The 26744-nt window shown below is 39.4% G+C and overlaps 1 protein-coding gene across 4 annotated transcripts in view; it reads right to left on the bottom strand.

Moving 5' to 3' along the window:
• Positions 1–26744, bottom strand: part of plch2a (phospholipase C, eta 2a) — a 212657-nt gene that overhangs the window by 77015 nt on the left and 108898 nt on the right. Inside the window, exon 1 of one of the 4 annotated variants that reach the window (XM_017705792.2) lies at positions 19518–19740. The exons of the other annotated variants lie outside the window; for them this stretch is intronic. Coding sequence (XP_017561281.1) covers positions 19518–19560 — 43 coding nt within the window. The 5' untranslated portion in view covers positions 19561–19740. Of the gene's footprint in view, positions 1–19517; positions 19741–26744 lie in introns of those variants that run through there. 4 annotated transcript variants of the gene reach the window in all.

The raw sequence follows: 26744 nt of genomic DNA, 5'->3' as shown, positions 1-26744 counted from the left end.
AAACTTTCTTGCAATATGAGTTTTATGGATATAAGCAATGCCAAAGTCCATACGATGCAGATGTGGACACTAGGCCGCAAAAATGGCCTGTTATGAATTTATTGAGAGTGTTTACACTTAATAATCTGATAACTCATTAGACACACTTGGGTGATCAGTTAATGGTAGAACTCCATGTCTACACGAATCAGGCAGCAGTTGGATTTCTGTTTTGCAACCCACCAGTAAGCTCGCAGAAGACGTGATGTAAACATAATATAATACTTCATGCCGCAGCCTTTTTTTAAGCATCGCACCACTTTACCTAAAAAAAAATATATAAACATGCATCAGAAGAAGATGAAGAATATTTAAATCCTTCATTTCGTCAAGCATGTAGCCGGTTTCAGCATCGCTCCAAAAATGTTTTGTTGTTTTCTCATGGTAACGCTGCTTGCTTATTTCCAGTACTACCGTCTGTTTTCACACATCCACAGACTGGGAAATCAGAAATCCGAGTAAGAGTTCACATGCACCAAGAAATCTGAATACTGAGCTAAAATCCAGCTCTCTTTATCAGATTTCTTCATCAGATTTCTAGACATTACTCAGATCTAAGAAATCAGACTGTGCGGTTTCCAAGACCATTTGAATAATCAGATAACTGCATACATTTGATTATGATCAGATTATTGCGTGCCTGTAAATCTTTGTGATGTCACAAAAACGAACACGTTTAAAAATATCTGCCTATTCAGTCTACAGCAGTGCAGCCCCACCCATCCACACTGAAGTTATAAGGAGTGTTTCAGTCCAGAGTGAGGAGGAATACAGGGCAGGCAATCGGAAGAGAGATATTTTACATATCTCAGTCTTAAAGGTACAGTAGCAAAAACAGCCTGCTTAATTCTAAGGGATAGAAAGTTTGGAATGTAGTCCTATTTAAATGAATTCTGACTGTTTTTGGTACATAAAACTACACAAATTTACAAACATAAAAACAGAACAAAACAATGAAGACTGTGGGTTCTTTTATTTTCCAATGAAGAACTTGTTGATCCTAATGCAACACATTATTATTTGTAATGCAATGAATGCTCAGTGCAGATTTGCCACTTACTGATAGCATTTCAGGTTAGTGCCTAAGCTTTCTCCATGTACCATCTGTGTTCAGTGGTCTGTGTAATTAACTAGTTTTTCAGGAATTGATTGTTTTCTTCCTTCACTTTTTTTGAAATCCATCTTTCATTGTCCAGGACTTTGAGCGCTATTATGCGTTATATGAAAAATGTTCTATAAATACAGTTTAACATAATTATTGTTATTAAACTCAAACACACACTCCCACATATGCACACGCACACACTTACACACACAGGGAGAGCTCACAGGGATGGTTCCTGTTGGTTCATAGACGTCAAGAGCAGCACCGAGAGGGCAGCCTCCGGTACAGAGAGAATGAGAATGTGAGGGAACAGATGGCGGCACAGAGGAAAGGATTGGGAGTCCTGCTGCTAAACTTTCCCCGGGTGGACCACTGTGAAGGGAGGGGGCTCTGACTTTCTGATTTAGCTAATCCTGCGCCTCTTGCCCGCAGCCTGGGGACTTGACGCTTATTTTGACCAAAGCGGGAGAAAAAGACGGCAAGGCATCTTGAATACAAAACTGAGTGAGAAGTTCATTTGTGATGCTTTAGTAATATAAAGGCCCTTGCTGGCATCATAACTTGTTTTATTTGCTCTTTCCGAGAGCCTAGAAAGTCAAAGTTTGGGTAAATGTTGATTCACTTTCCCCAAAGGTCACATAGCATCTTAGAATTGTATTCAGCCTTTGCATTTCAGGTATATAATGTTGACAGAGATGACCAGACACCACTATTTCTTTTTCTCTTAACTTGTCCACTTTTTATCATCAAATACTACCAAGTTTTAAATGAGCACTTCACTATGGATGGCAATCTAAAAGCACTCAAACAAAACATTAGACATAACACTGGTATTGGGCCAATATCAACAGAAAATGCTGGATCAGAAATTAGTGGGAAACAAGAATGAATCTGATCCATTCGGGCAACAAACCTATCTTGGAATAGCAGTCACAAGGGCCCTTATTCATTAAAGTTGTATAGAAATGAACGCAGACCATCCTTTGACCATTGTGCATGAAGCACGAACTCTGCATCTGATTCATGAAACTGTGATGTTATGTTACAAAAAACTCCATGATCTTTTCATTCTTTCTTTCATCGGATATCAAATTCAGCATTTTCTACTATGTCCTTATACCAGCTCTTCCTTTATAAGCATAGTAAACATGAGTCCAGTAGTGGATCTCATTAATTAGAGAAAGCTATGTAACTGTAAGGGTGTAAAAATATACTGTAATGTAACATTGCAAAGCAAAACTGTGACATTGCATCATGGAGATGCATTATTACTTGTGCCATCTAATGCAACTACATTGTTTGAGGTTTGCAAGTAGGGGGCTGAGGGGGCTGCAACATTTCCAGATTTCAACTGTTTAAAATAATAATGGAAAAAACCCAAAAGGAAAACATTTCAAAACATGTTGAGCACAGCAAAGACCAACATGTGCTTTTTATAAGTGTTAGTTTCTATGTGTATTTCATAGCCATGCACAGTTAAAGTTAACGCTGCATTTTAGAGTGAAGTGAATCGCTTCCCTGCCAGCTGTTGACCACTTTGGGCGTCTAATTTGTGTATGCTGCTTTGCAGTTCTATGCCTTGATTTGGCCTAGTATTGTTTTAAAAATGTACAATTGTGTGTGTGACTTGACTCTGGGGGTGTGACACAATTGGTTTTCTAGCTTCATATCAACAACCTGATTGGTCAGGGCTCAGCTGAGAGCAGAAACAGCAGGATTGCATCACTGTGTCACTGCTGCGCCGATTATATGTATAAAGCTGTATCTTGTCTGTCTTCAAACACTTCAAATGAATAAGAGAAACAATACATATTATATAGCATGACGCATGTTGTTCATCTAGTACAGGCGCATCAAGCTCAACAAGTAAAAGGGCCATATTAGAAAATTTTAACAAATCTGTGGGCCGGAGGAAAAAATGTTTTTATTTCATTTCAATAGCTTCAACAGTAAAATATAGGCACTTGTTGTAGACCTTGAAAAATTACATGAATACTTGAAATATTCAAAGTTTAAATGTCCCCAGGAGCTCAATATTTTAAACTTACGTATCTCTTTGAACTAGACACCTGGCATCCTTTCTTTGCTGCAAGTTCATTAAGACTTGGATTTCTGAGCTGTTGATCTGACACTTATGTGTTTGAATTGGTCAAACTGCAGCTGAAACGCAGCTGTGTTTGGTGATATGACTGGTGTGGAATCGTGTAGAATTGAGGTGTAACCGCTGTTCAATAGACTGTTGCTGGGGTAGGAGAGTCAGAGTGTACATTACTTTGCAGTGCATGCTAAAGACTGTTGTCCAGCACATTGTGAAACAGGCTAATATTAATAGAGAACTGAAATATGTTTGCAAGCTGGAGAGGATTGTGTCATGGGCCTGATGTGGGCTGTGGACCTTGTGTTTGACACATGAGGTCTAGTATATGAAGCTAATAATTTAGGTACTTAACAGTAATCTGCATCCCTGCGATTAGCACCAATAAACAGCTCACTCCAGCACTCCTCCTGGCTCCCGGCTCTAGTGTTGGTAGTAAGTTTTACAGCATGACTACAGTCATCATTTTCTTTATTCAAAATGTGCTCAGAATATTATGGGAATACTGAATCGTGAACCCAATAGCAACTCTTGAGTTGAAGCTAAGTGAATCTGGGCTGATTGTATTGTATGGATTGTGCTGTTACCTCCCCCCCCCAACCCCCCCAAATGTAACAGTCACTGGAACATATCTGAGACCAATGGAACGCTACACTCACTTTAGACCTAATACAAATTACCAGGTTCAACCGAAGACAAAACACTGCGTATGAATCATTTTGCTGGTCAGGCTCACTACTCTGTCCAGGCTCCGACCCAAGTTGTTGGTGTAATAACATGACTAATCTTCTGTCTATGTTAAGTCTGGAGTCTGTGTGCTCAGTGCCACACTAAAATCCCCAGTGTTTACTGAAGCCCTACAGAGATTAAATGGATCTTATTTAACCCTGCAGGTGTAAATGTGACTCGGCAGGAGTTCATTTAACACAGATGGAAATTGTGAGCATGTACAGTACTGTGCAAAAGCCAGAGACCACCATTTATTTATGTCCTTTCCAGTCAAAATAGCCATTAAGTAAGAGTCTGTTTCAGAAAAAGATGAGTCTGAAAGGATGTGTAGCTCTCAAGAAAGAACTTACTGAGAAAAAGGAAATTTGCAAATCAAATAAAGAAGCTGCTGTTGTTTTCAGTTCAATGGACTGACCACTCCTGAGTCCGGAACATCACTGAATGAGTTTGTGATTATTTGGATCTTGAGAAGCAGAAAATGCAACCAGCTTCTAAGATTGAACTTTGGAAGTGTGGAAAAATATCCCTGCAGATTTCTTTGAACACCTGAAATCAAGTCTCCTGAAAAGAAAATGGAAGCTGAAATTAAGCCAAAGAGTGTTAGATATTGTATTTAGTTGTTGAGGCTTCTGTGTAATTTTCAGTTGTCTGCTTTTTTCCTGATGCTGAAAAATTAATGACTTGTTTTAAGGGCCGTTTTGACAAGAAATTAAATCAAGTTAAGGGTGGTCTCTTTTGCACAGTACTCCCTGTGTGCCTGTGTGTGTGTGTGTGTGTGTGTGTGTGTGTGTGTGTGTGTGTGTGTGTGTGTGTGTGTGTGTGTGTGTGTGTGTGTGTGTGTGTGATGAACAGGAATGGAGCCGTGTGGACTGTCAAAATGTACCAGGATGTCACACAGCGCAAGCCTCATTGTGACTACAGCTCGCAGCACTCACACTCACACGCATTCCTCTCAGAAACACACACACACACACATCATCGTCATCGTCATCTTTCATAACAATTAACAGGAAAATCTCCCACATGAATCTTCTTTTGTTACTCACAACAACCAACCCACAAATAAATTCTTTGATAGCAATTGCTGGCAGGTTGGACATTGGCAAAAATCCCATTTAACCAAATTAGACATTGTAGCATATTCTTTGTCACAAAACCTACATTTAGAGTACGTTATTCATTTCTAATGATATTTATTAAGTATGTATATGAAAGGTCACACTGTTAGGATCAAGGTGTGTTTCTTTCATGTAAACAAGCTAGCATTAGCACAGTGGCAAACCCTTTATTTTCAGTCTACCTAGTTTCTATTACCTACAACAAAGTCCTGCTGTGTAGCATTTAACACTGGAAACTCAATGCTAAGCAATGAATTTGGAGTTTAGTCAAACCTGAACTTGTTAGGTGAAATGGGATTTTTACCAGCGCTTCTCAAACCTCGCAAGAGTTACTCCAAAAAAAGCACATCTGTGGGCAGAACATCAACAGGTCAATTTCTCATTAGGTGAAATGGGAAAAGGGTTGTTTTGCCTCATAATTAACTTGAAAATTGGCAACAAAAAAAAAAAGTAATTTTCAACTAGTTTAAATGAGCTATATCTAGTCCAGCTACTTAGTGTAGCGTTTTAAACTGGAAACTCAACTTAATGTAGCAAACTTAAACTTCATGTAGCAACTCTAAACTCCAATCAAGCTAATGTTAGCGTGGTGGCAAATTCGTTATCATTTTCAAACTGTCGAGTTTCATTTAGTCCTGCTTGGTAGAGAAACTCAACATAGAGACTCTTAATACTTACTTCTTAACTTCCAATGTAAATTCATTAGTTCATTAGTTTTAATGGGGTTTGTGCCCAAGCTCTTATAAAGCTTGTCTAATCCTCACAACCATTGCTATGAAAGAACACATTGGTGGACTGAGCACGAACTGATCAATTTCTCATTAGCTTTAATGGGACAAAGATAGATTTAATGTATTTTGTTGCTGTGCAGTCAAGCTAACTTTGGCGTGTTGGAAAATGTGTTGTGGTTTTAAAGTCTGTCTAGTTTCAATTTGGTACATCAGCATAGTCCAGCTTGATAGCGTAGCATTTTAAACTGGAAACCCAACTTTACATCGAGACTCTTAACTCCAACCTAAATTTATTAGTTTGAATGGGTTTTTGGCCAAAATTCTGTTAAGCTTGTCCAATTCTCACAGCAGTCATTGTGACAGAACACATTTGTGGGTGAAGCGTGAACAGGTCAATATCTCATTAGATTAAATGAGATTAGGGTCAATTAAGTGTATCTTTTTTGTTGCATAATCAAGTTAATGCTAGCGTTTCAGCAAAATTGTTGTTGTTTCCAACCTGCCTAGTTTCAATTAATTACAACAGCTTATTAGTGTAGCATTTTGGAAACTTTCCGTAGAACCTCTTAAAGGTGCAGAGTGTAAGATTCAGGGGGATCTGTTAGCAGAAATGGAATATAGTCCATGCTTTCATTAGCGTATGATCACCTGCAACTACCAATTGTATTTGCGAAAGCTTAGAATGAGCCCTTCGTGTATACATGGGGAGCAAGTGCTGTTCCATCAGAAGCCACGGTGTTGCACTGCCGTGTTTGTACAATAGCCCAGAATGGACAAACCCATCACTGGATCTAGAGAGCACCTTTGCATTTGTGGAAGACGTAGAATAAAGGAGAACCAGTGCCAATGCTTGCTAACCATTTAATGTTGTTAGAAGTTTGAGAACACATTATGACAAATATAGGATTATATTTATTACATCACAAAAAGGCAAAGAAGGGTGAATTCTCATCACCAAACAAGAGAAAATATGAAGAAGCTAAACAAGATAAACATCGGTGTGGCCTTTCCCAGATCGCTGATGAGGGAGACCTAAAGGCCACAGAAATTTCTACTGCATGCTTGGAAAGGAAGGGGTGAGGGAGGGAAATTTAATTGGTTGCCATCTGCAACCTCACCACTATATGCCACTAAATCTAACACACTCCACCTTCAAGTCCAATTTCAATTCATTAGTTTAATTGTTCTTCATTATTTGCTAATGTTCTGTAAAGCTTGTCCAGTTTCTTTCTAAAGTGCATTTCACCCAAGCAGCAAAACAAAAGATATTCTATACACATTTAGCATGATTATAATGAGGCTGGGTTCCTTGAGAAAAGACGTCTTGAGTATAACATTTTGTCAGCAATGGTAAGAGATACAATAAGATTCACTTGTCTATGCATGTTGTATATTCAGTCGGTTTCTGAATTTAAATGAATAATGGCCTTCAGTGACACTCTGCATCTTTTACCATGGGCACACACTGTGAAACACACTTTTAAACTGTGATCACATCCCTATTTAAATCTGCCTGCTATATTCACAGGTCCCCTCCTGCCAAAAAGCCACTCTCAAACATATTATGCTATGTACATGTCTATGAAACGGATCCTTGGGTGGGGTGTATTGTTATGCTTTAAAGCAATCTGCAGCAACACCCCTTTACATGTACTACATCTAAGAATATTCTAGCATGAGTTAAAGCTTGCAGAGCAGTTCTGAAGCGCACGTCTTTTGCTGACACAATACCAACAGGGTACAAAGGCCTATGAAATCGGGTTTAGAGCGCTGAGTTGGGAAAATAATGAGGTTTCATTTTCATGACAGCCCCCCACAAAATGCTTCAAATGCGACTGAACAAGAACAGCCTTTACGCCAGCTGCCGACAGTGGGAGTCAAATGGATGCATTTCTAAAAGAAAGAACCACCTTTGGTTCTCTACAGAGGGGGGGGATTTAATGATATTGCTGCACAGGTAAAACGTTGCAAGGCTGAATCTCAAATATCTTACTAATCCCTATATGGTGCACTGCACATGTCATAGAATAATGATTTACACTCAATTAGTGTGCTATGCAGTGAAAACTAACAAACAGGGGAAAGCAGAGGACAGTCCAAAGAGATTAGAAGAATAATAGATTAAGGTAGACTAAATGTTCAGAGTGTAACAGAATATCAGAGCATCTCTGTGATAGCTACATAATGCAAAAGTGCATGCAGCTTGTTTATATTACTGCTTTTCACACACAACATGTGTTATAGGCCTAGATTTCGGTACTGCTGATTTAAAGCACGGAAAAAAGATGTCATGTCCTACAAAAGCAAAGAAATCTCTTGAAACTGGAAAGTTCTGATTTGATCACCCAAGCCACAAAGCAGCCTCAATGTCTCTTGCCAAATGAATACCTTCAAATTCTGAAAGCTGCATAATGAATGGGGGAAAACCTTTTCCTCTAAATTAAAGGCTACTCTGAAAACACCATCTTTAACTGCGGTGTTACAAAGGTAAACTGAGACACTCAAAAGCCTATATTTACTGCTTATACTTAATCTGTTACATCTCCACAACTTGGTTAAACACATGAGATAAAAAAAACAGAAGAATAAATGGAACTGGCGGAAGATGACTGGAGCAATTCTGGGTAGATTTAGATGATGAGTTGGATGGTGATGGATTTTTTCTTTTTAACCAGTGAGGTACTGAATGGTGGTAAGGGATGAAGAGTACCTAAAGGCCAATGAAATTTTCACTGAAGTCAGTGCCCTTGTGACCTTACTCCTGACTCTAGTGCTCTAAGGACCTTATCAGGTTACTCTCTTTCATTATCTGGATAGCATTTAACCTTATCAGGCCTCCCTACCAGTACTGCTTCTTAGCCAAAGTTGTGGTCAATATGAACACAACGTGAACATTTCCTTCCATCATCAAATTACTGGGTACAGTAATTTGTACTATTTTGTACAATAGTTTGTCCTCTGTTTGTGCATTACTTGCTCTATTACACTGTTAGAAATAAAGGTACCAGGCAGATGCATGATTCGTTCATCAAGGTACAAACAGTGTAAATGTTCCCTCAAAGGTGCAACAGTGGTTTTAAGGTCCAATTGTGTACCATAAATAAGTTTTTCCCAGTGGAAAAGTAGAAATTTGTATCTTTTTATAAACTAATTTTTTAAAACAGAACCATTTAATAAAAAGCCTGGAGGCGAGACGAGGTGTGTGGAGTCAATACATATTAAAAAATATCATTTCCGTGGATTATGGTTCAGTTACGTACCATGACTAAAGGTACTGGGATGTACCCCTGAGGGTACCACCACAGTGACAAGAAAGGTACTGCCCCAGTGACAGTGTCATACCTTTTTTTCTGAGAGTGTATGTTGTAGATCGCTTTCAGTTTTTGTCTACCATCTTTGTTAGTGACATATCGTTCTTAGGGTTTTGCTGTTTTTAAAGTAAAATACAAAAAACTACATAATATAAGGTGTGATTATTGAGTGACGTCTCATTAGCTAAGATTGGGATGAATCTGGGGATACATAATACAAGATGTAACTGTTAGCAATTAGAACATGATCATGCAAAACAATAGGGCAGGGGTCTTTAATTAAAATTTAATAAGGTCCAGTTAGAGAAAATCTCCTCAGGCAAAGGTCTGGAACATCATAGTGTCTAACTTGCATTATGATTCAGTGCCATATACTTAACATTAAAGTAGCCTAGTAGGTATATCAACATCTTATGTAGTCAACAACTGAATGTTAAATACAATTCAGTAATATTTCAACAACATTTATTGTCAGTTTTCACTTTTTAGAGCACACTATGTGAAATAATCTGACTCACTTTCTTCTCTGACTGTTGTTTCTCACCTCATCCCTCCCTTGTGTGCACATCACTCACTGGAGTCTCAGTGTTCATCGTAATGCACAGATCTGATTGGTTGAGTATCATAAAGGCTAGAAAAGTTATGCAGATAAAAATAGGACCACCCTGTCGAAATTAAACAATTCTCCACAGTTATAAGCCCAGGTCCTCTGCAATAAAACTGAGGGCCTCTGCATCACGTAAAACAAAGATCACACAAAAGCCGGAAGGCCTAGAAGTGATAATTCACAGAAAAATCTAACATACACAGTTTTTCCTTTACCCCAAATGTAATCAGTCACCCAAATCATGTTTTGAACAATTGAAGCTAATGTAGCTAGCAGGTAGTGAATCCTTGAATGCTACCAAATAGCACTAAGCAAACTGCAAAACTAAATAATCTTACAATTGCCATATACCATCTCAGTTAATCTCAATTAGACCTGCTTATGTGATTTCCGACACTGTAAGACACTCTGATTTATTAAAATGGACAAAAGTAAACCACTTAGCTAAAAACTGTAGTGGCAATCATCATGAAGCCTGAACTTTGTGTACTTTTGTCCATCTTTATAGATAAGTCACACAGTACCAGCTTTAATGTAGGTCCAAATGGTCCTCATACCTGAAGTAGATGCCATAGACGCCGGTTACTGAGACGCCCTCGATAACAACAACACTTCTCTACCATCCTGCAGCTCCCGAAAGTGAAGAAGTCTGCTTGAGGAGATGAAGAATCATCACAAAAGCCATCAAAAGGCCAGCTCTTACGTGTCTGTTCGAATAATTCACCAGTTAAGCTGGCCCTCACGTCGCCTCTTGTATCCTCATAATCATGTACATGCAGTCTGTGTCTTGTCCAGGGTGCTGTGTTGAATGCCCTTTTGTTTTCATGCTAGTCAATGAGGAATTTCTTTCACCATCTTACTAATGAATTACCAGAGAGGTGGGAAGAGAAAGGCTTCAAAAAGTACTTCAGCTTCAGCAAAGTCTCTGGTCAAACGTGAGGCTAGAGGCAGTGTAACGTATTAGCTCTGCAGTGCATTTTCATAGGCTAACATTTGCTGTTGTTAGCCTTCGTAAAGTTGCTCTGTGGTGTAATATAAACAGTTCTAAGTAAAAGGCAGGAGGCTTTTTATAACCCAACTCAGTCAAGTAGATCAGCCAAGACATGCATAATGTCTGAACTTGGTTTCTGTAGTTTTGCACTGGAGCTATGATGCTGTAATGCTAATGTTGCTAACAAGTATTGGAAGCTAAGACCACATCAGTTAGCATTAAACAAATGGTAATGTAACGTTGTGGAGCGATGAGGAGGCGCACGCATGTGCAAAGACAAGCGAGATTTATTATAGGCAAATCCATACCCAGGGTCAAGATGGTCCAGGGTCAGGTAGCCAAGACGGAGAGACTGGGGTACAGACATGATAAACAACACAGAATAAACAAACAATCCAAGACAGAGACCAACCACTTCAAACAATACTAACACCTCTAACAGCACGAGAGAACAATACAAAGACCAGCAACAAACCAGGACAAACACAGAGCTTAAGTATAACAGGGATAACGAGGGAGAGGTGGACAACAAGTGGTAACAATCAGGGCCAGGGTCTGGAAACAAGGGGGCAGGACCGGGAAGAAACAAAACAAATGCACGTGGACAGGACTGGGAAGGGCCAATCGTGACAGGTAAGCCAAAATCATTATACATTTGCTCAGTTTTGGATATGACGCCTACTTGATATCTACAAAAATGGACGAAAGCATGTCATATAGCTAAAAACAATGGTGGCAGCCATTTTTAAGGCTGCATTTTGTTCATTTGTGTAGATAACACATACATACAGTGTCCAAAACAACATAAGCAAGACTCTTTGAGATTACTTAACAACACAATGAGCTTTGAGCCAAGTACGTGATGATTTGTGGGCACAGTTTACACAGTGCTAATCAGTATAAGCTAATAAGCATCCACTATTTGTTAGCTAAGTTAGCCTCGTAGCTGTAGTGCAAAACAAAAGAAGCCACCAAAATGACTGACTGAATATAGTTTGAGACAAGCTAAAGATTGTTTACATTTTATTTTTCACCATGTTTCTGGAGCTTAACATTGATATTCGCCTATCATTATCATTAACACTCTTTGTGCTAATATGCTCTCTGCTTCGTAAAATCATTCTTCAGATTTGACGGAGAATGTGTTGTATATTGTTCTGTATCGATTTTTTTGGAAAATGGTTCTATATAGCACCAGAAAGTGTTCATTGTAACAATAGTAGAACCCTTTTTGGTTCTATACAGAACCATTTACATGCCTTTGCTAAAGGAACCTTGAAGAATCATCTATTTTAGGTTTGTATCAATAGCAGAAGCCTTATTGGTGCTATTTAGAACTATTTACATGCTTTTGTTAAAAAAAGAACATTTAAAGAAATATGAATATGAAATATAAAGTCTCTTAGGTGTCTATAGATGCAATGTGTTCTAGATACTCTTCATTAAACACATAGATCATGTGTAGCTATGCATAGCTGTTCTTTTCTTGTATTAACGTCGGGAATTTTAATTCAGATTTTTCAGTGAATTTCAACAATTTAATTATTAACCACATACAGTTGTATTTAATGAAGTGAATGATTCTGACTCATAAAAGAAAAGCTTCTTCAAGGGTTCTTTAGTAAAGGCAATGGTTCTATTTAGAAGCACAAGTTCCATATAGAACCATGTCATGCTTGATGGAAATGGAGAATGTGTTGTATGTTATGCTGTTCTAAATAGAGCCTTTTTGATAATGGTTCTATATATCACCAGAAGGGTTCTTTGTAACAATAGTATAACCCTTTTTGGTGCTATACAGAATCATTTACATGCCTTTACTAAAGTACAAAACTTTACAAAACTTTGAAGAATCATCTATTTTAGGTATGTAAATGTTGAAACTTTTGCAGGTTCATGATTTATTTCCTCACTTCAGGTTCCAATGAAGCTGAACTGCTCGAAAGTCCAGCTGCCAAATTTGCATTCTTTGACTGGAAGTGTGTTGAGATGTGTTCCTCAACTTTCTTCTTATGGTTCTACACACTTCATGACACCTCCCTGCCCCCCCCTAATCTGCAATACTGTCAGCTTTTTGACCACAAGCAATGAGTTCCAGGAGTGAAGGCGGGCTCACAGCGCAACAAAACTGCCAAACAACACATTAGTATTCCGCGGCAACTGCCCCACTGCATGCATTCTCCAAGGCATTCCTGGAAATGAATTTAAGATGAGGTGAGTGTCAGTTTATCACCCTTCTGAGCCTTTTTAATGATACGATAAAAAATGTAGCCCACACATAGGAAGGTTAGGTCAGGCCAGATCCCTACATATCTCGTACCTCGCATGGTCAAGTGCGTTGTGTTTGATGTAGCCGTGGCAGCAACGGGTTTACAGTGCTGTAAACCTTTTGATCCGAAGCTAATGTGACATTTTCAACTGCCACAATTCCATTACTGTAGGTGTTGCTTCTCGAATATGAAAGAAGTCACACAAATGGAGAAATGTCAAAAGAAATGCCAATAATTCACAAACAGAGGACGGCAGTGATGGCCTACTTCATTTACACAATGCAAAACATGTAAATGCGCTTCAGTATACCATATATAACATGTTCTGGTTGCAAAACTTTGCATCTCTTACATGGTAGCTTTATAGGAGCTGCCATTTACAAGAAGGAAAAATCCCAACATTAATATATAGCCAATTTGGACTTTTTTGGGAGGGATTTTTGCCCAAATTAAGTCATTGCCTATTCCTCCTCACTAAAATCATAATTATAAATACAGCAAATGCCCAGAGAAAACTGGACTCCTAACAACCGTACCTGACCTGGTAGACCACCAAAACTGTCCCTATCAGATTAACAGCACTTAAAGCTTTCATCTTTGAGGAGAAAATCTACTCCACTCTTACTTTAGATCTAAAAAAATCCAGATTTCTGTCCATCCTTCTACTGTGAGAAGACAATTCAGCGCTGAAAGGATGTGTAGCTGTCAAGAAGCCCTTAATGAGAAAAAAAGAATATTTACAAATCAAACAAAGAAGCTGCTTGTGTTCTCAGTACAATGGACCGACCACCCCAGAGCCCAGACTTCAACATCACTGACTGTCTTTGGGATTATTTGGATTGTGAGAAACAGAAAATGCAACCAACTTCTAGAACTGAACTTTGGAGGTTTGGAATATATTCTCTGTTTCTCTGACAAACTGAAAAGACATTTCTTGGAAGATTGGAAGTATGAGAATAAAGGTATACATACAAGGATACAAAGGATACATACTAAATATAGTGTGTGTGTATATACATACACACACACACACACACACACACACACATATGTACTGTATATATATATGTATAGATAAAATCATGGCCTAGATTAAAAAAAAAAAAGTATATCAACTGAATGGTGATTGTGCCAAAGGCGCATAGACTCCAAGCTCCACAGTAAAACTGACTTCAGTAAAGCTAAAGGACTGTAGCTTTTGACAAATTACAACCGGCAACAGCTCACCTGTTTCACAAAGCTCAGATATAAGCACAAATGCACCTGTTTTCACAGCACAGGCAGGGAGACAAAAACACAGTCATATCAGAAGCCACTTCTATTCAACAGACAAAAACATTAGTCATCACTTTCTTACAAGAGCACAAAAAAGAGGAAGTAGTCTCTTCTCTAAAGTAGATGATTGTTAGCTCTCTGTACAGCTCTGAGCTTCAGAGAAGGCCACTCAAAAATTACTCATCGTTTTGAAGCAGACAATAGCATCCTGTTCCGGGGGGGGGCTTTCATAATCACAACAGTTTTGCGCTTGGAGCTGTTGGGTTTGTGCTTGGAAACGTGCCACAGCACATGCTGCGGACAGGAAGCTGGCAAGAGACGATTCAGAAAGAACCGTCGAAGTTCAGTGACAGTAGAGGACAGTGATGCTAGTGGAGCCTTAAAATGTTATTATAGTTGTTTTGCTACACATTTGATTCACATTACATAATTACATTACTAGTCATCAGATATGCCGTAGCAGGTCCGTGTGAATTCTAGTTTAAAGGAATGGGTCAGTTACTAATACGCTAACAATGAATAAACACCCAGTGTTTACATTAGAATGTATGGTTATACCAGTTCAAGTGGTGGCCAGCTTTTTTGATTTGCACATATAGCAATACTACTACTACTACTACTACTACTAATAATAATAATAATAATAATAATAACAATAATGACATCAATAAAGCATCAGTTTTTTGTTAAAAGAAGCAAACACAGTGGTAGTGTGTGACCTTATATCTTGTTAAAAATCAAAAATCTTTTATATGTTAAAGATCAAACAAAAGAACATGAATAATAGTGCAGCTCAGCACAAGTTGTGGTTACACTATAATTTTATCAGAGGCTGTTTGTCTAAGACTGTTTGTCCTGAGACTGTTTTATCTGTTTTGTTTCAAGCCATTTCATCTCAGACTGTTTTATCTGCGACGATTTGATCTGTTTTGTCTGTTTAAAGTCATTTTGTTTAACGTCGTTTTGTCTGATGCTGTTTTGTCTGATGCTGTTTTGTCTGAGGCCGTTTTGTCTGAGGCCGTTTTGTCTGAGGCCATTTTGTTGTAGGCCGTTTTATCTGAGACAGTAATGTCTGAGGGTGTTTTATCATAGGCCATTTTATCTGAAGCTGTTTTGTCTGAGGCTGTTTTATCTGAGGCAGTTTTGTCTGAGACTGTTTTTTTGGAGATTTCTTTATCTGAGACAATTTTCTGAGGCTGTTTTGTCATAGGCTGTTTTTATCTATGAAAGATTTGTCTGAGGCTGTTTTATTTAAGAGTGTTGTCTAAGGCTGTATTATTTGAGGCCATTTGTCCGAGGCTGTTTTATTTGAGGCTACTTTTGTCAAAGTCTGTTATATCTGAGGCAGTCTTGTCAGAGCATGTTTTGTCTGAGGCTGTGTAGTTGGAGGTTGCTTTATCTGAGACTATTTTGTCTGAGGCAGTTCTGTCAGAGGCTGTTTTGATGAAGGTCGTTTTGTCTCAAGCCATTTTGTTGGAGGCTGTGGTGCCTGTACTAGTTTCGCTTTGCACCTTTTGTCTAAGGCCATTTCTCCTGATCTTTAACTGAGAGCTGAGACGTTTTTTTTTCAAAAACTCAAACTCATTTTTCATTTGCTTTGATGCCATGAAATAAAAAAATATAAAACATTTCTTTCCATAAAACAATAAAAATCTTTTAATCAAATTTAAATCATTATAAAACATCTCCTCTTCTACATATAAAGACAAAAATGGTATCAATTTGAAGTTTAGAATCCACATTTTTACCAGAAATTCCCTGCTTGTCTCAAAGAGCTTTGATTGACACATCATGGAACAAAATCTAAGAAGAGCCATCACAAGGTGGATATGCCATAGGGGGATCTAGGAGGGTTAACGAAGCCTTGCTCCAGTGGTTGTGGGTGTTGACAGTAAATGAGATGTGCATTCAGGGCATATATGTGCTGTGTGTTGGCTGGGGATGGCTGCTAGGCATTAACTACTGAGAAAAGCTATGTTATATGTGCTGTCACTCTGCTATTGCTATTATCATTCACTTCAATTGCATTTTTCAGCACACAACCTCCTCCAAATACAATATATCTATATATAATAAGGAAATATTTGCAATAGGATCCATCTTTGCCAAGGATGTTATATTAAAATATGGATCAAACTGTCACTCACTGGTCTTTTGTAGACTCACACCATATTAATGACCATATTATACCAGAGTGTAATACGGTAGGGAAGGATTTCAGTTCACATCCAAACCATTTAAATATAATTAGCTGCTTCAATCATTCTGCTAATGCCTGCTAGCAATCTGTCATGCCTGAAATAGAAAAATGCACGCAGTATAGCCAGGTCAGGCGAAACCTCCAAACACTAAACGCCACAATTTGCTTCATATAGCAAATTTGCATCTAATCACCATATAATTACTACAGAACTGGGCCAGTGGGGGACCCCAGGGCACTTTATTCCTTCAAAGAAGGTGTAAAGAGTCTGTAATTCTCGATTCATTTTAATAGAGTCTTCAAGCTAGTTGATATTTTATTTCTTTATTGTTATTTCTGTGTTAAAGCTGCTCTATGTAAGATTTTGTTGTTAGAATTGAAAGTAGCATTGATGAGCCCAGAGAAAGAAACACTAAAATTTGCACAGCCCCCACAGTCAGGCTTGATGTGTCTCAAATGTAAAATCAACATCATACTGATGAGGATATGATTACAAATAATAGTTAATTCACTTACATCCCCAAAGACACACCTTTCACCAATTATTTTTTCAAAATCATCAGATTCATCCGCCCAGTGAAGGGGTCCGAAGCACAACTGACGACCAACAAAATGTGCATGCAACTACACATTTCCACCAAAGAGGTCTCCAAATCCCCAAAACTTTCATAGTGCAACTTAAGTTTTAAGAGTTCAATTCTTGACACACCCAAGGGAAAATGCTCCAATCAGGATTTTTTTTTCTCTGTGGTATCTAAACAGATAAGGCCAAGATTTATTGCTGATAGGCCGTATTGCTTGAAATACACAGCTGCACAGTCTAGAAGACATTGCACACCACAGTGGTTCAGCTGCTCTATTACAAACTTCAATTTTCTTCTTAAAAGCACTATAGAGTCTGATCATCCTGAGAAATGCTTTAGAAGAGCTACAAAAAGCTGTTTAGATACTTTTGTCCTGGGACAGACTGATGACTGTGATCTTTAACCCCTAAAATGACCAGGGCCCAAAGTTTTATTACACACTTCTATAATCTAAGAATAGTTCAGCCAGTTTGCACTGAAGGCTCTGTAGTTACTGAATAATAAGCCTTAGTATGTAATAAGCCTGGTACTTTAAGGGATTAAGGCGTCCTCTGTGATTTACCAAATGGGGCAATAGTATTTGATTCCATAATAATGAAATGAATGGCAGTTGGTCTGAAAGAAACCCAGAGCTTCTGAAATGAAATGAATCATATATGTTTGAGTATTAATTAGGGGTGTAATGATGCATACAGTTTCAAGGTGATTTCTGAATTCTGATCGTGAGGTGAAGATTTTATTAGGCCCCAAAAATCACAACCCCTAGAACACATTCTAAACATGTTACAAAACCAAAACTTCAGGCTTTTGTTGTCTTCATATATCATACCTCGATAAATGCGTTCTATGCTTTATTTCATTCAGATTTATTAAAATGCACCCAGTTGACCTTCTTATACCCTACTTTTCTACTTTGTCTAGAGAAATCAACATATTTAAGCACACTATGTATCCACTGGCTGAGCAAAAACGTCATGTATATTGCAATCAAACTACAACTATTAGTTTATTTCTGTAGATTCTTCTATGACTAAATAGACTGGAACCCTTAAACAGTGTTTCCACTTAAACAGTAGCTGTTATATTCAAGTTAATTCTATTTCAGTAGGTAGGCCAGGCAGACACATGTGCGAGTGTGCTAATTCCATGAAGAACTACTTCAACAAGCTATCTCACCACACACACACACGCTCCGAGTGGGATGGTGTTAAGCTTCCCTTTGAAAACAAAGCCAGTACAGCACTTTCTCCTCCGCACTCCATGCAGGATCTCTTCGAAGCAAGTGGATCGCACTCACAACGGTATTGCAAAAGCAGACGGATGAGAAAAGATGATGCACGAGGGAAAAAGAAAACATCTACGGGGAGAGGGATGTCCAGGATAACTCTCACCGCCTCTTTCCCACCTACAAGCAACATGCTGCTGCATGCGTCCCTCACGGTGTGCCTCTTTCTTTCGCAACAAGTCCTTTTGTTCCTTTTTTAAGCCCTTAAACTCCAGGCTGACTATTTATTTACTGATCTTAAGGATTATACTGCTGCAAAAGTACTTAAACTTTTGGCTGTAAACCAGTATCTAGTATGAATTACTCTTTAACTGCCAGATGGGCGATAAAATGACATAATGACATCGTGATACACTTTTCAGAGAGTGTTGAAGGGAGCAGCAGTATCTCTGAAACACAGAACAAACACATATATCATTGAAACAGTCACTGTTGCTGTTTGCAGACGGTCTATAATTAGACCATTTATACGGAGACAGTAATTAAGCAATAGAACTCGAGAGGGAGTGTGTTATCACAAAATAACTTCACGGCTGTGATTTGGTCGCAGGCACAAGCCGAAGGCAAAAAAGCATGACTTCAAGTGGTCAAATCTTCAAATTACTTGAGCATCTCCTACAGCTGTCATAGTCGTTGCTTAGCAACAGCGTCTCAGCGGAGTGATACAGTGTTTATGAAAAACCTGTGTTGTTATGGCGAAATATCAGCACGGTTAGAACGCTTTTCGACCAATCAGCTTGTGTGGCCGGAACTAACTGTTGTATAAAGAACAACATCCAGTGCGCAGTAACTCAACTCAACTCGTCTGCAAACCTCACAAAACTGAATACCATTTCGAGGACGATACATTTCGAGGACCATGAAAAACTTCAAGTACTGTAATGTTTTTACTGTATCGCCCACCCTTAAAACTACTATAAAGACAGTAAATAAAGCAAATCATAGCTTTTAGATCAAAACCTCCATCATTTGACAATGCCAGCCAGGCGTTTATGATAGAAATAATTAACAGAAATTAAAAACATCCTAAAAAAGTCCTTCCTTCTTCTGTAAACTTATCAGCTGGAGACAGAAGCAACCATATAGATTTGAGAGTGAAATTAACTAAAGCGTGGAGCTGCTGAAGCATCTTTAGAGTTTAAGGGCTTAAAAAGGCCTCAGTGCAAGGTGGTCTTACCTTCCTCTGGGCTGAGACTCCTAATATTGCTAGAATCCTCCATGTTCCTGTATGCAGGTTCTCCATGTGTTAGCGCGGCTCCAGCACGGCTGTGGAGGGAGCGTCTCCTCCAGAGCAGGAGAAGCGAGCGCAGCGCCTCAGAGTCATCTCCAACACCAGAGACCTGCACCAGAGCACCTGCTCCTCTGTTTCTAATCTTCCCTCCCTCTCTCCTCCCCTCCCTCTCTCTCTCTGCCTCCCTCTCACTCTCTCACTTTCTCTCTCTATTTCTATCGTCTGTGTTTCTCTCTCTCTCTCTCTTGCTCTTTCTTTTGTCTGGGTGGTTTCTTTTTCTGTGTCCTTCTCTCTCTCTCTCTCTCTCTCTCTCTCTCTCTCTCTCTCTCTATATGTTTCTGTTTCTTTCTCTCTCTCACTCTTTCTTTTGTCTGGGTAGCTATTTTTTCTTTATTCTTCTCTGTCCCTTTATTCTTCTATCTCCCTCTCACTCTCTCCATTTTGCTTTGCTTCTGTATTTTACTCTTTCTAGTACTGAGTGGCTCTTGCTACATCTTTCTCTCTTTCTCTCTTCTATTTTCTTTTTTCTATTGGTGATTCTTGCTATCTTGTCACGCTCTCTTGTTTTGTCATCCTATCTCTGGGTGGCTCTTAAATCCTTTTTCTTCTCTCTCTCTCTCTCTCTCTCTCTCTCTCTCTCTCTCTCTCTCTCTCTCTCTCTCTCTCTCTCTCTCTCTCCCTCTCTCTCTCTCTCAATCTTTCTCACTCACTCTCACTGTATTTCTCACTCTCGCTCTTTTTCTTTTGTCTGCTTCTTTCTCAGGCTCTTTCTATCTTGGGCTCTTGCTACGTTTGCTTCTTTTTCTCTCTCGTTCTCAATCTGTATCTCTTGCTCGCTCTCTATTGTTCTGCTGCTCTTTCTAGCTTTGAGTAGCTCTTCCTACACTTCTACACTTCTCTCTTTCTCCACCTCTCTATTTTGCTTTTTTTCTCCTCCTTTGCTCTTTTTTCTGTGGCGCTTTCTATCTCTGGGTGGCTCTCGCTATACCCATTCCTCTCTCTCTCTCTCTCTCTCTCTCTCTCTCTCTCTCTCTCTCTCTCTCTCTCTCTCCCCTGTCTCTCGTCCACATTCTGGGGATGGATTTTGCTCCCACGTGTACAATTGGCTTGCTTGCTTTTTTTCCCCTCCAAAGAAAAGAAAGCAATAGCGATGCTGGGAGAACTGGGAGAGCGCATAGGAGGAGGGAGGAGAGAGAGAGTGAGAGAGAGAGAGAGGTGCAGCTAGAGTGCGATATGCGAGAGCGGAACAGGGTCTGTCTCTCATGTTTTATTCAGAGTTATTCTGCTTATAGGGGAGTAAATGGGTGTGCCCAAGCCACTGGAAGAAACCTTCAGAGTGACAGCAGTTGGGCGCATGTGTGTGTGTGTGGCAGGGGGTGACGAGCGTGGAGAAGAAGAGATTAGAGGAAGAAGAGAGGATTGCAGAAGGAGCCTATAAGGGGAGAAAGTGATAGTATGTAGAAGAGTGTGTGTGGTGCGGGGGGGCAGTTGGGTCGTTGAGCGTGAGAATCTCTTCAATGGCTTTTCAGTGACAACTCATCCACATGCTAACACACTCCGGCAAGCGCTAATGTTCGGCTCCATTGTCTGCTAAAGCTGGGCAGCATGCGGCTGTGTTACTGCCTGAGACGAACAAGTGGAAAAGCCTTTTAGCTGAAACCTCACGACAGCCATAATGAAGTACAGCTCCATACGATTCCACAGTACCAACACAGCGATGCCACAAAAGATCTACAGTCAATCTTTAGATGATCCATCTGTCAGAAGTCTAGTGTTATTACTGATGGTCTGCTATGTGACCTAAGCTCAACAGGGCCCGACAACACAACAGGTTTCGGGCCAGCAACATTCAGCTGTTTTGCCAGAACTTAATAAAATATAGAACCGTGAACACTCAAATAACTCCTTAATCATGCAAAGGGTTCATTGAGTGTTCATGGTACCATATAGAACCATTTTCTTTACTAAAGAAAATGGTTCTATACAGAAGTTTTGCATCATGAAAGTCTTATTAAGAATGTGCCATAGATGGTCTTATATAGAAACCTTTTGAAAAGAGGTTCTTCTATCATGAATGTCAAGCATTCTAACAAAAGAACCCTTTTGGTGCTAAATAGAACGCTTTGCAAAAAGGTTCTATATAGAACCATCTACAGCTCAAGGTCTGCTAACTGACCCAAGCTCAACAGGGCCTGACAACACAACAGGTTTTGGGGCGGCAACATTCAGCTGTTTTCCCAGAACTTAGTAAAACAACAAAAACCTGTGCTTAAAAAACCTTTATGATATGCTTCATGGAATCGAAGGTGGTTCTTTTATGGTACCGTTCCAGTGAACCTTACTGTGAACACGTCTACTGTAATCTTGCCTAATTGTCTTCCACAGTTTTACCATAGTAGTCCTGAGAGTGAGAAGAAACACTGTTATGCCTGAGATCTTTCTGGTTTGCTTATCTTGTCTTCTCCATCACTCAGCTTTATCCGATATTCATATTCATTGCACATAACAGCTCACGTTTGTCCTTTTTTGTGTGTTATAACTGCTTAGTAATTATTGTTAAGGTATGTATGACCTATTAATAACCACTAATAACCTAATTTTTAACCATTCATCAATTCTTTATAGTGAGGAGGTACGAAAAATACAAAATACAAAATACAATTTTCATTCAATATACAGCCTGTATGGACACGTTCCAATCTGCACTGGATGAAAAACCTCCTTTTCAATTAAAAAAACACAACTGTGTGATTGATCACCTTTAATATCTGCACCACTGACATATTTTCATCTCTTTTAATGTTTTGAGTAAGAAACTATTGAACAATATGTACAAAGAGGAATTCTTGGCCAGCATGCATGGTGGACCTAGAAGAGGACTAATGGACAGGGGGTCTTGTCAGCAATTGGTCGATGTGACAAAGAGAACAAAGTGGGGAAAAAAGCAGTCATGACTGTTTTTTGGTCAATTTGTAAATGGACAGGGACATTAATCACTGTCCAGGGAGACATATTCATTTCAGAGCTGTCAGAAGTGCTTTGTATCATTAGAGTCACTCTGACTGTGGATGAGAATGCCCTGCTTCACTTTCCCTCCATTGTGGATTAGCTATTCATTCTGCATTTAGAAGGTGATTTTTGTTCCTTTATTAGCTGCCCCTATCAGAACATTTGACCCTTCAAATGAGAAACCAGTGACAGCTCAGTCTAATACACCTTTTAGGATGTGAACATCCTATATAGGTCTTGACTTCGACTATTTTGTCACTAATACTGATTTTAAGGAGCTACAAATTCCAATAACTGATCATACTGGCTGATACAATTCTATATGAACATAGTTTTATTTAAGCACACTGGCCCTAATCCTAACCATAAATTTAAGCTTAACTCAAAACCCAAGCCTAACCCTAACCCTGGCCCTAATCCTAACCCTGGCCCTAATCCTAACCCTAACCTACTTGCTTCCTACATTGGTGCCATAATAGTTTGTAGACTGAGATTTTCTAATTTAATGGCCCAGAATATCACCTTCTGATGACAAATCTCGAAGGTATGAGGAACCTCTGAAAACATACAAGCTCACTGGAGTAGATAAATGGAACTGGCTAGCTGGCTAGTGCAGAAAAAAGTCAGGTGGCTAACATCACCCTTAAGAAACTGAATGACGTCACTGTCCAAAGAAAACAAGTATCTCCAAAATAGTAACTTCACAGGAGAGGGCAAAAACCTTTATTTTCAATATAAGTCTATGGAAAGAGATTTTATTCCAAACAATTTTGGAACATTTCTATTGGTTCATTCATCATAAAAATGTCAAACAATGTAAAGGACAGCTGCTGCACTCAAATGATGCAGAAAAGTAAAAATCACAAAAATGGAGATACATGTTTTTCACTGGATAGCCATGATGGTCACATTGTGTTCATTAGCTGTGGATTTCTGTAGTGCTGCAGATACAGGGGAGAGGGTCTCAGTGGTGTGAAACAACCACAAACAATATTTGCACAATGCAATGCAAACTGATAAAAAAGGGGTACAATGCTGCACTACAGAACATTACATAGCATGTCAAATAACATACAAAGGCTAGTTTTAGGTTGAAATGCCCCTTTAATGCTAAGGATTAGGTTTGATTTAGCATGTTTTTGCTATTATAGCCATAATGGTGTCTCTGCTAGTGGAAGAATATCGAGCCTCTTAAAATCCTTAGGTTTAAGTTAAGTTTGTGTAACCATGATATCAATAAAATCATTATCCCTAACTATATTTTCGTGTACTCCAACAAAGCTGCTTCAGCTTTTCATCGGTGGGAATGTGGCTAAATTGGGAAGCCGCACGCACGCTCCCTGTTGGCTAGCAGCTAATTCCAACCCTTGTTTTCCAAAGTGAACTGAAATGCCTGGACGGCTGCCTGATTCTTCAGCCTGGGAGGAGTGTGGTAATGGAATAAGGGCGAAGGCTCAGGAGCTGTCCGTGGTGCTGACAGCCTCGGCAAGCAGCCTAAGGGAATCGCCCTCGGATCACTGAAAGTAGGTCAGAGCAGGCCGGTGTGAAGAAGTGCTAACGGCCATGCTGGACTACTGGGCAGCGTACCATCCAGAAGGTGGACTGCACTGGTCTCAAATCAGCCTTTATAATGCATGTTACAGTCTGGAGTAAAGTGGAAAGATGTCTTTATGCTGTAGTGCAACATAAACCTAATTAAAATGAATGGCAGTGGTGTAGTGTTTAAGGAGGCTAACTGCATAGAGGATGGGGATGGGAATGGGGACATATATATATATAGCATTATACTGCTTGTAACTAACTGTACAGGCAGTAAAGGCCAGTGAATGCAAATGTGAATAACACAAATGCTTATTCAGCCATAGTGAATAATACATACATATAGTGAATATCCTGCAATAGTGAATGCACAATGTAATTACTCACTCTGTGTGTTTACATGCACTTAATAATCCAAACACTGCAGAAAATCAGATTTTGTCAGTAATCATTGCATTTATATGCAGTAGAGTAATCAGATAATGGGGAAACTGTACTGTTCCAATGAACGTTACTGTAAACATGTCTACTGTAATTTCGCCTCATTGCCTACTACAGTTTTGCCACAGCAGTCCTGAGACTGAGATTTCCCTGTTTAAAGGCTACACTATTAAAAATGGTTCTTTAGTAAAGAAAATGGTTCTCAAATTACCCTTTGAATGGTTAAAGGTTTCTTCAGAATGTACTTGAAAAGGGTTCTATAGCACCAAAAAGGGTTCTTCTGTTGTTACAATGTCAAGTTTGTAACAATAGAAGAACCCTTTTGAGTGATATACAGAACTCTTTTCAAAAGGCTGAGGGATATATTGCTACTGCATAGCACAATAAACAACTTATTAAACTTTAGTTTTAGGCCAGAATGCCCCTTTAATTTGAACTGTCAGTATCACTGTGTCCTTAGCAGCTGCAGACACTGCACTGGAAGTGCACTGGAAGTGAAGTGAGGGAAATGGGGATCTGAGGGAAAGTGAAACATTACAAGACCTGTTCTGTATTCCTCTCTTAATTTATCGTGACGCCCTCAGGGACGTTCAATACAAGACAGACTGTGCTCGCCGATGAAGCTGTCCTCTGACTTTTCCCCTGCAGGGAATCTGTGCACTTTTGACAGTTCCTCTGCAGATAAAGGCAGGCTAGATGTCAGGGAGCGGGAGAAAAAGGTGCTGATAATCCTAGAGAATGCCGTTCTGTCACAGAAGGCCCTGATCTGATTATAAGCCCGTGTGCTATGATTAAAGGTGCAGTCAAGGCCCTTGGAGCCCAGCACAAAGACCAAGACCAAGCCATGTTATCTTGCATCTGTGGAGGAACACAGTGATTCAGATCTGCCTGTTTCCTAGGTGAAGCGCTGGTGTGAACTGGAGCGATCTCAAAGGTGTATACACTATGGATGAATGATGGAGGAAAAGTCACGTTGTGCTATTTTAGGTGCAATATTTCAAAAGAAGAAGATAAACTATTCCCAAATGGAGCTCATTATCACTCCCATTATCATACCAATGAAAAAGACTATAGAAAGTTGTTAGGCAGTAGTTCAACAGCCTGGGTACCAGTGATGGATCATGTGAATGCCTTGAATAAGAGCTGGGAGTCAATTCCTAAGAACCCATTTACACCAGGACACTTCATGTGTCAATCTGTATTATATCTGGATAAGGCCAAGCCACATAAAAATGGAAGTGTAAATGCACCCAAGACACATTTCAAAGAGATGCAAATCTAATCATTCAAAACACAACAGGAGACAAACATGAGCCACTTCATATGCTATAAACATACTTTACATGCTATGAATGTGTAATCACATGTGAAAGGGCAGCCTTGGTCTATGTCATATGTACACACAGGACAAAAGAAACCTCACAGAAAAAAACAAAGTGACCGTGTAACATCTGCAGTCTGTATGAAATTTCATAATGACACATGCTTAAACAGTTGATATGCTTTTCAGATATTGATGAAAATGTGGCAAAATGCTCTCTCCCTCTACGTCTCCTCCCTAAGAACTCAAACTGGTCTCAGCAGCTGACTGCTCCCCTCCAATAAACACATCAATTTAGACTTGCCTCTTGTCCCTGACCTTATGGGCCACCTTGCCTCAACAAACGGGTCTTCTGAGTTAGCCTCCCCTCACAAATCTCTGATTGAATTCCCATCTTGACATTTCAGCCAACAAAGAAGAAATGGAAAAAAAAGCACAGCAGCAGCGCTAATTTATTACCACTGGTGGGCTTTCATGCCAGTCAGGTGTTTTGTTGCCAGTGGGTGGTTAAAGGCTCTGCCTGGAGTGCTGGCAGGCTGTTTGTGGCAGCATAGTGAAAGCCAGAATAAACATCAGAAAATACTCAATGTGGGGGTGGAGTCACTTCTTGCCCCCCCCCCCCCCCCCCTTTTAAATGTGCAACATCTTGTGGTCCTGGCTTATACAATACCATAGTACATACCTTGTCCAATGCCAAAGAGCATGTTTCTCTATACACTTCCATTCAAAGTGAGCTTCAATTTTCTAATATTTATTGTTTGTTGTATTGAACTAAGTTTTATCTAATTGCTTTTGGGGGCACTTGATGCATGAAAAAGCCCAAATGCCAAATAACATAGGCACTAATGCGAATGATTCTCTTC

The sequence above is a fragment of the Pygocentrus nattereri genome, chromosome 29 (assembly GCF_015220715.1).
Source record: "Pygocentrus nattereri isolate fPygNat1 chromosome 29, fPygNat1.pri, whole genome shotgun sequence".
Classification (NCBI taxonomy): Eukaryota; Metazoa; Chordata; class Actinopteri; order Characiformes; family Serrasalmidae; genus Pygocentrus; species Pygocentrus nattereri.
This window is presented reverse-complemented; position numbering and strand designations above follow the sequence as displayed.